The sequence below is a fragment of the Antennarius striatus genome, chromosome 21, assembly GCF_040054535.1.
Source record: "Antennarius striatus isolate MH-2024 chromosome 21, ASM4005453v1, whole genome shotgun sequence".
Taxonomy (NCBI): domain Eukaryota; kingdom Metazoa; phylum Chordata; class Actinopteri; order Lophiiformes; family Antennariidae; genus Antennarius; species Antennarius striatus.
Window position 1 is genome coordinate 12,736,032 of NC_090796.1, and position 10,079 is coordinate 12,746,110.

At 39.4% G+C, this 10,079-nt stretch overlaps 2 protein-coding genes across 3 annotated transcripts in view; one reads left to right on the plus strand and one right to left on the minus strand.

The window, feature by feature from the left end:
- LOC137588625 (rho GTPase-activating protein 44-like) overlaps positions 1 to 2,765 on the minus strand; it is a 53,842-nt gene extending 51,077 nt beyond the window's left edge. For both annotated transcript variants that reach the window (XM_068305789.1, XM_068305790.1), the window contains exon 1: positions 2,519 to 2,765. In XM_068305789.1, coding sequence (XP_068161890.1) covers positions 2,519 to 2,571 — 53 coding nt within the window. In that variant the 5' untranslated portion in view covers positions 2,572 to 2,765. The remainder of the gene's footprint in view (positions 1 to 2,518) is intronic.
- A 1,980-nt stretch (positions 2,766 to 4,745) lies between these two features.
- Positions 4,746 to 10,068, plus strand: stx4 (syntaxin 4). Its single transcript, XM_068306259.1, has 10 exons — positions 4,746 to 4,927; positions 5,263 to 5,367; positions 6,011 to 6,110; positions 6,371 to 6,445; positions 6,527 to 6,597; positions 7,351 to 7,459; positions 7,705 to 7,778; positions 8,116 to 8,253; positions 8,344 to 8,454; positions 8,855 to 10,068. Exons 1-10 carry the CDS (start codon positions 4,898 to 4,900, stop codon positions 8,933 to 8,935), a joined length of 894 nt encoding a protein of 297 aa, XP_068162360.1. The 5' UTR covers positions 4,746 to 4,897; the 3' UTR covers positions 8,936 to 10,068.
- Positions 10,069 to 10,079: the final 11 nt, after the last annotated feature.

Consider the following 10,079-nt stretch of genomic DNA (forward strand, 5'->3'; position numbering starts at 1 on the left):
GAGCTGTCAAGGTCATGGAGCAAATATGACCAATTACCTGTTTGGCCAGCAGTGAGGCATTACGTTTGAGGTGCTACCCTCTAAATATGACTAATTACCCCTGCTGTTCTGCTTCTTATGATACAGGTTAGAACTCATTACCAGGATGTTCCACCTCACTGAGCTACGTTGCACTAGCTTTCAGGCATATGAGGCAGAATAAACAAGCGCCTAGTCTCACACTCAAACATTTTACAGTTTATCCATATACAAATAATTGGCCAGTCTTACCTATTAAAGTGCATTTCAGATTTGAGCTCCAAGAAGGCAAAATTCCAGCTACTTTTTTCATAATGTGCACACATCCTCCAGGGATTGCTGCTAACTCTGTCGAGTCTAGTTTTTCTGGCATTAGCTGCAGTAATACCTTTTTATTATTGATTTCTATCGGTCTGCCTGCAGTCTGAGTGTGGGTGAGCTTGACACAAAATCCTTTCAGCATCGTCAGTTACAGCCATCAGCCAAGCAAAACAAACAGGTCGTAGTGCATTTACAGCACTTCAGAAATGCTTAACAAGATAACCCCAGCAAGTTCTTCAGGCAGAGACAGGCTACAAATAAAGCTGATTTCCAATTTGACCAGATGATGACTGAGCCGAAACACAGCAATGGCTTCGTATTAAGATCATAGAGTCATGGGTTAAATGACACTTGAGGGTGCAGTGTCAACACTGACTTTGTGTTGCAAGCTAAGGGTGTGGTTGACAAATAGACAGAGAAGACACAAAGACTTCACAACACCTATTGAGATCTAAGATCCTAAACTAGAACATGGATTATTGTACAGTCCAGTCCAGCCTGAAGGTTCAACAATATTAGTGACAAAAAAACGACATTTACTTGTTCATGGGAAGCAAGGATTAAGTTGCACTTTGTGTCATGACACAAGAGGCATTCAGAATTTTTATTATTATTTGACTATGAGAGCAAAAAAAAAAAGGCACGATGTATAATTGAGCCTCATTGAGATTAACAGACTCTAGTTTTATGTGTACCTTCAGGCCTCACAGGAGAAGCAAATGATAAGAAATAAATCAAACAAACCCAAGCACATTAAAGTATTCTTACATTTCCGTGCTATCTGATGCAGCTTCGTGTAGTCAGGGTTTACGATGATTAATCGCTTCTGCATTCATCAACGTGTTGCTATATTTAAATGTCAAAGAATGTGTTCCACTACTTTAACTTCCAGGATAGAATAAAAACATTTCTACAGGTTGACATAAAAAGGGTAATATGGTCTGTGGGGATTTAACTGATACTCTTGTGTGGGCATTACAGGCCTTTCACACTCGTCAGGCAGAGTAAGCCTTCACATGGGTGGAGCTGGGAGGGAAAAAGCTTGACACTTGGGCCTCTTTCAATGAACATTTACATGTTTCCACTATCACATGTCACATCTATGTAGAGGACACAAAAATATACCCTAATCTGTCCAACAGATTTTCCTCTGTATCAAAAAATATACAGAAATTTGATTTGACTGTTTATCCTTCAGCTGAAGAGAGATAACATTGAAAATTTAAAAAAAAAAATTCCCTTGTTAAGCCATTATAGTCTCTTTGTGTTTATGTGTGCTTAATTTGTCATCTTAACAATTCAATAGACTACCTGTGTGTCTTGACCTGAGACATTCTGCATAGTGTTTGTATGTTCTCACTCTGTCTATGTGGATTCCTTTCCAGGTTCCTCCCACTGTTCAGAAACTGGTAAATATAGGTGAATGTAGGTAATGTGACTATGGATGGATTGTCCGTCCATGTGTTGAGATGTAGCACAACATAACATAGGATAAGTTCAAGTCACCCTGAGATACCCAAACACAGCAAAATGGAAATATGGTCAAGTTATCCTGTAATGTTAAAGAAAGTGCATCAAAATCCTGAATTTCGCTACTTCATCCAGCTCTAATTCATAATTTAGGCAGTTGACAGGTGTCAGGTCAGGGAGCAAAGAGCAAATTAACACACACACACACACACACACGCACACGCACACACACACACACACACACACACACACACACAATTCCCAAAGCTTTATGAAAAAAAAAGAACTAGAACAAACACAATGTGGTGATGGGCTTCTTCTCTCCCTGTGGCCCCCAAGAATCAAGGATCCACGCCCCCCCGCCCCCCCCCCCCCCCACACACACACACACACACAGGGTGCCCATGGGCGGCCCTTCGTCTTTATTGGTCAGCGCACAACATCCGTGCTCCGTGGGTACCATGTCCGCTCCCTCCTCATCTGAGCGGACACACTCCTCCCTGACGAGCCCAATCAATCACACATCGTTCACACTGCAACTGTGACCTCCACTGACAGCCGAACGCTGCTCACATCCAACCAGCTGAGCAGCGACAGTCCTCCGAAGGAATGACGGAACCACCGACGCACAGGCGACAAATTGATGCTCGGACTGTGAAAGTCAGAGCCGTCATAAACAGCTCCGCGTCGCGCGTAAAGTCATTCTTACCTGCCCACTGTTTGGTTGGCCAGCTGTCTCATTCGGTTGAACTGCTTCTTCATCTTGTGTTTTTCTGCGTTACAACCGGACGCTAGAGTCGCTCCACATATCTCATTGATAGAAGTCAGAAGTCTGATCTATGGCAGGCGAGGAGGTTCGGTCCAAACACGCAGGTCGTGCATCGCGTTCGGCTAAATCCTCCTCTATGCGTGAATCAGCCTTCCGATCGGCTCCCCAGCTCAAGAGATGCTGAACCGATTTCTTTTTTTCTCCCCCAGCACTGACAGCTCACTGGCGACACGACGTTCCTTGCCGATGCACTATGGGAAATGTAGTGCAGTTGCATCTATTGTCCTCAGAGGGTGACTTCAGCTGTGAAGCCACTGAAGTTTCCAACACATTTTTTTCCGCTTAAGAAATGTTAAAAGGCACCTCCATGTTTATTTAATGTTTCACACACCATCACAGCTGTTCTCAGTCCTGTTGCCAATTACAGTATAAAAGGACATTAATACAGTATTAATTTAACTCTAAAAGTAAGAATCCTGTTGAAACCTACAGGAAACCTATACATTTACTCATAAAGACCTTAAATTTTGGGGTGACAGCAATTCAGTCCACTGGGTCTGGGGCTGGGGACTAGAGGGTGACTGGTTCAAGACCCGTGTGGACAAAAATGATTGGAGCGTGAGCTGGCAGTGCTCAAGGGTACCTTGAGCACTGCCGAGGCGCTCTTGAGCAAAGCACTGTCCCCTACAAGTTGGTGCGCCCCACCATTCTACCTCCCATTAAAAGTGCTAGAATGAGACTTTTAGATTTCATAATATCAGCCATCCTTTTAAGAAGCTACATTATTTTATATCGGTAATGGTATTTGATTGAATGGAAAAATTCATGGCCAATTAAAGTGCGAAATAAAGACTTTGTCTGTCTTTACACTGTTGTGATAAGGGTGCGCAGAATCAAATGAATAATGCATTGTTGACTCACAATTATTATTTACTGTTTATTACATAGTTATTGTGGAGCATGCTAAGTCTATGAGACATATCAGCCACATTACCCCCCCCCCGACACAGTCCCCAGAAGGTACGTTTATAGTTGACAAAAATTAAATGTCAGACCAGAATATTAAATATATTGTAAATGTTGCACACAAGCTTATTGCCCAGCCAAGTCATTTTCCATCCACAACATTAAAACACCATCGTAATGTCCCTGACAGAGCTTGTGAACTACACTTGAGTAAGGGGTAATGTTGCAGTTCTACATTTTTTTACAGGCAAATAGCATCATCTGGTGGTTTCCAAAGTCAACTAGGACACTTGCATTATATTTCCAACACTTGTTACTTTCCTGACTTGTTCCAGGGCGTAACCATACACAGCATTTTGCTGGAAGTCATGACAGCACACGTTAGCGATAATTATTAGAAATATCTTGTCAAACCTGCCTATAACCTACAGATATTTTATCTATTAATGATCTTACAAAAGAAAGTTTCATCTTGATGTTATGTATACAGTATCTGAAAATAAAAAAAATGTTTAGAAAATAGTACATCACAATATAAAGCATTTGTTTATTAAAGTTATCTATCTTAAACTCCTCCTTTCGTGACAGGCAGGCGACTCTGGAATTTATTTTCAACACATTTATATACTTTTACATTGCAACATCTCTGTCGGAACGGTCTTGGGCGGGGTTAAAAACTGCTATATTACGGCGATGCCTTAATCTTCATTTCTCATAGCAGGTTTTTTACTTGAAAACAAGTTTTATATTTTTTACTTTTCCCTTTTTTTAAAAAAAAAATCCCCATCATAACAACAAGCGCTACATTATCCGCATAATAAAGATCCATACATCCATTTTGTTCCGCTGTATCCCATATATTATGTCAACATAATCTCCCCTCTGTAACAACAATAACCATTACATTTATATTATTATTATTTTAAATAATCAAATATCGCCTCGAAACGATCCATCAATACGTCTGAACCCGTGACACAACCCTCCCTTCGATTAAATAGAAAAGCGAGGAACAATACAAATATGAGGAAAATCCAATTACATTAACAGTGCTAATACTAATACTAAAAGTAATACTAAAAGTAATACTGATACTATAATACTAATACGGTACGAGGGCTCCAGTCGTATGCAGTTACATTTTGCTGACACAGGTGGCGTCAGTGAGTCGACGTTCAATGTTTTGAAGAGGACTAGAAGAAGAGGTCTTAATGCTGGACCTGACTTGTTGAATGACATTAGTGCAAAGTTCACCATTTTTACAGTTATCGTCTCTGTTTAGAAAAAGCTTAACACACTTTGGGGTAAAGTTGCTGAGTTCTTCACATCTGACTGTCTGCTTCACCCTGGAAAATGCGGGACCGAACTAAAGAACTAGGAAATGTGAGTCTAAAAGTAAACTGTTAAAATTAGCATTAGCTTGTTAGCCTGCTAACTTGGCCAAGTTCCATCTCCTCTATCGTGAGTGTTCTGTGGTGACAGCTTTATATGAAAAAGGAAAACAATAAAAGGGGTATGATCGTGGTAATGTGTGACGGTTTGCGCATCTGAATACTGACCTTAGCGACATTTTTGCCGACTTCCGTTTCATAACACATGCCAGGCAGGGGTATGGAGAGTCTGGTGGGGCGGGCGTGGAATGGGCTTCAGATACGAGAACACACCCACTATATTTAGTATTTACTGTGTATTAATTATTGTTGTCAACCGGAATGCAGAATGCAGGGGCTTCGGATGACGACGAGGAGGGCAAAGCTCTCATGATCAAACCTGGAACCTCTTCAGCCAAAGAGGAGAAGGAGAACGAAGCCTTCTTGAAAAAGGTGAAGTTTAACTGAACAGCTTTCTTCGTGTTATGCATATGGTTATATCCGAAATTCATTTTTGTGAAAGAGTGTTACACTGCAATATCAATCAGGTGCACTAAAGGATGGATGATGCAAAGTAAGGTTAAATGAATTTGGAGACTGATGGCAATCATTTGAACTACTGTACAGAAGCTAAATCAAAAGAGGAATAGTTAATGAAAAGACAGATTGTTAAAGTTATCAAAAGCACTTGCATGAATATTATTGCACATGTTTTGATTATACTAGACTATGTGCCTGGTCAGAACTATAGACAACAGGGGCCCTAAGATGAACATTTTGAAAAACAGACCCTGATGGAGAAAGGATGATGGTAAACGTAGACAAGTCAAGAAACCCTGCAGTCTGCTGTACTTACTGTCAGGTGATTCTGTGTCAATGAAATAGGCTGGTTGTGTCTGGTATTTCCTTCTCACCTTGATGTCTTGTGCAACTAACCAGATGCGTTGGGAAAGGTTAATTGTGCAAGGAGGACCTTAAGCTGGTGATGCTTACTGACATGTGGTGTCTTAAAAGATAAAAAGCAATATATTCAGTGTTGAGTCGTTAAGTATAAAAAATACACTTTCACTTGATACTGGTTCTTTCCCATTTATAGGTGGAAGAAATTCAGGAGGGAATGCACAGTCTCAAAAGGATGGTGTCAGAACTTGAGAACAAGCAGAAGACTGTCCTGGGCGTGGCACTGCCAGAAGATGGTACGTTTGTTCATTAAGGACTTCAGTTGGGGCAAAACATGCCTGAAAAGTGACTGAAAATGGAAATCAGGAAAGAATTTTAAAAAATATTAAGGTTTACCAAACAGCATTTCTTAATTTTTCCAAAATGTCAAATGCTGCCTTTTATTTTTCTAGCTGACAGTTCATGTTTTACTGAATCTTCAGTGTCACCACTAAATACACTCTGAGTGTGATAGAGAGTATTTCTGTGTTGACAATGTTGTTTCTTCTTGGATCAGGGATGAAGAAGGAGCTCCAGACTCTTAGAGAGGAGATCAAAACACTGGCTGGGCAGATACAGAGAAAGCTGAAGAGTGAGTACTGAAATATAAGATAAGGACACTGCATGTTTTGTGTTTGTGTTTTGTTTACACTTACCAGTCATCCTTCCACAGGTATTGAAATCAAGAAGGGTGAGGAAGATGGAAAATATGTTTCAATTAACATTCGGATGCAACGGACCCAGGTTGTTTTACATTTAAATTCACTTTTACATTTAATTTTCTATTGCCAATTTTCCAACTGCATGAAGTGATTTTATTACACTGGTTGTCAGGATAAGAGATACTGTACATTAAAACTGTAGCCGCTGAATAGATAACTCTGCCAAGAAAATCATGTTTTCACTTAAAATGGTTGATGAAACTTGGTGTGTCTTGGATCGGAATACAAGACACACCAGGATTTTATTTTATGTTCTCCTGGTTGTATTATGTGAGGCCAATGTTACAGGAAAAACAGAAAGCAGGTTCTCTTTGTTGAATAAATTGGAGTTACAGAAATGTAATTACTGTATGTACTTACTGTAATTTGTCATTTAATGACTAGTGGAATTAACACTGACACACCCTGTTTGGTTCTAGAAATGTCTATTGAGCACTGCATTGACAAAATTAGCTTTCTTACAATATAAACCCAGTATATACAGTATGTATATTAAATATATCCCTTAAGTTATGTCACAGTGTTCCTTTTTTTTCCCCAGACTCTTTTGGCTCAGTCTGGATTCAGCCATGCTCTCACTAAATTGTTTGATGTGTTTAGTTTGTGGTGCTCATTGATATCAGTAACAGATAAGATCTCATTTTAAGGTTAAGCTGCACAAAAAACTATATCTTTAAAATCTTGATCATCACACATTGTTAGTCAAAAACGAAAACATTCTTAATGAAAACCGAACATTTAAGGTTGAACTCATAAAATTTTTCCATCTCTTCAGCATGGCGTCTTGTCCAAAGAGTTTGTGGAGTTGATGGGTTACTGTAACACCATTCAATCCCAGTACAGGGACAGGAATGTGGAGAGAATACAGAGGCAACTGAAAATCAGTGAGTACATGAGGCAAATACTGCTGGTGTTTTATAGTCTGTGGTCTTTTTCAGGGCAATGTTGAGGTGTTGCTGTAGGTTGCAGGTTAATAACCTAAATAACTTCAACTAATCGCTAATGATAATAATCAGTCTGTCTCAACGAATTCTAAACACAACAAACATTTTTATCACAATCATCAGTGTATGAAAACATGAATGTCCTTTATTCAAAGCTTTGGTCTAACACAGCTCTCCCTCATTAGCTGGGACCAATGTGACGGACCAAGAACTGGATGCAATGCTTGAGAGTGGGCAGACTGATGTTTTCACCCAAAATGTGAGTGCGCTGTGAATGAAGACAGGATCTCAGGAATGTGACTGCATGTTGAAAAACACTGCACAGAAGCACCTGCTGTATCACAGTCAAGTTTTTTGTTTTGTAGGTTTTCACGGATATCTAATTTGCTTTACAGGAGCGATTCAGAAAGCATGAAAATAACAGTGGTCAAATGTCCTGTTTTTTTACTTAACAACATTTATTTGACAACTCTGGGATCAAATTACTCTGTGACATAAAATGTTTTGTAAAACACTTGTGATAAGCTTACAAATGGCTTTATTTAAGTCTAAATGGATAGCTCCCAACCAGTTCATGTTTGCATTCTGGTATACAGATTCTCATTGATGCCAAAGCTACAAGGCAGGCCCTGAATGAGATTGAGTCTCGACATGATGAGATCGTGAAGCTTGAGAGGAGCATCAAAGACCTGCACGACATGTTCCAGTACCTGGCCATGGAAGTAGAGGCTCAGGTAAAGCAAGAAGCGATCAAATCTCTTTGGTTTGTCTGAGTTTCGAAGCATCTCATCAACACTGAGTGTGATTTTTCTGCCCTTCTACAGGGAGAGACGGTTAACCGAATTGAGGACAATATCAATCAGGGTGCTAACTATGTGGAGAAAGCAAAAGAAAACACAGAGAAAGCAGTGACATATCAACAGAAAGCACGAAAGGTACAATATAGTTTCATGTGAAATGTTTATGACACTAGGGGTTGCCTTAAGGAGTCTGGTTTGGGGGGGAATGTATTATTTTGTAGTTGCCATTTATTGGCTTAATGTCAGGTTCAACCAACCTAGAACATTGAAAAAACTCACACAAAAAGGAAAAGACAACAGTTATATTTTTTACTTGCGAGGAGAACGGACCGATGTGGCCAGTTACAGATCTCCACCCCGTTCTCAACATGTCTCTGCCAAAACCTCTCTCTTATTTTATTTGGGCAGTCCTTGTTTACAATGTGTCCTAAGGATGGGGGACAAAAATATCAGCAATGCGTGGTTGGTGGTTTTGTGATTTGCACATAATTGATGTTGCTGTTGTTAACTGATCTCTATTTTTCGTCCAATGTAGAAAAAGATCTGGATCGCAATCTGTTTGGCCATCCTCCTCCTCATCATCATCATCTCATTGGCCGCCACCTTTGGCTCCTAACACCAAGTAATTCAAGTTAGCTGTAGTTTCTGGCTCAGAAATCCACTTTGATGTAAATAATTTCAGCCCACAGAATTTAGGGATGAGGTTAGTCGGTGGATTTTATCAGTTATGCCTTTGCTTTTTTTATTTTATTCTCACATTTTAAATTTGTCTTCCCCTAACTGGCATGTTCTGTTACCAGGCCTTTTTTTTTTAAAAGAGATGGACTATGTTTTGTTAGTCTCACAAATGACCAGTCTTCCTGGCAGAGTTCCCCTGTCAATTTTGTCTGCAACACAAAGACCAGGACTTTGTCATCTGTTACATCGGTGCCCATTCTCATTGTATGTACAAATCATGAGTGGCCTTGAGCTAAGCACAATGCAGTATTGAAACCAAATACTGGCGCTGATCATACTGTACTCAGGAAGTGTTACGTTGTTGTATTTGGATGAATTAGACATAAATGAAATAGGGCTTTTTTATAGGAATATATAGAAATATACTAATATAATTGTATATAACCTTAATTACTGTTTTTTGAGGCAAATGGTTTTAAAAACTTGTTCAAACTGCCTCCATGTACCAATTGTAAATACTTTTTTTCTGTGAATTAACCCACCTTTTTTATAACATGTTTTTCTGCACTGCAACTAAAGGCCCAAGGCCCACTTTTTATTTCTTCTAACACTTTTTGTGTTGACTTTCTGGGCTGTGCAAGCTGCTACAAGAAAAATTGTGCAACAAATTTTTTACTCTTCAAAATGGTGCCTTCTTCTTGTGTCCATATGAACAACTCAAGTGATAATGTGATGTTGTGCAGACATTGAGAGGGGATGATTTTTTTTTTTGTGAAGTTACAATAACACTGTTTTTATTTTTCTTCACCTGTTAGTCACATTGTGTTTTGTCTTCTTACTTCTGCAACCAAGTTCTGTGGGGGAATCTTAGAGCAGAAAACCAATTTAGAGACAAACGCTACCTGCTGTGTCCAACAATATGGCAAACCTGTAAAGATAAATAAACCCAATGTACAGATTAAGTCGTCACTGAAGTCCACTTTGGAAATAGCAAAAGTTGGAAGCGGTTTTGCTACTGTGTACTCATTTTATTATAGGTTTGTTTTTAAAATAAAATATTGCCATGCTGTATTTTTGGTCAT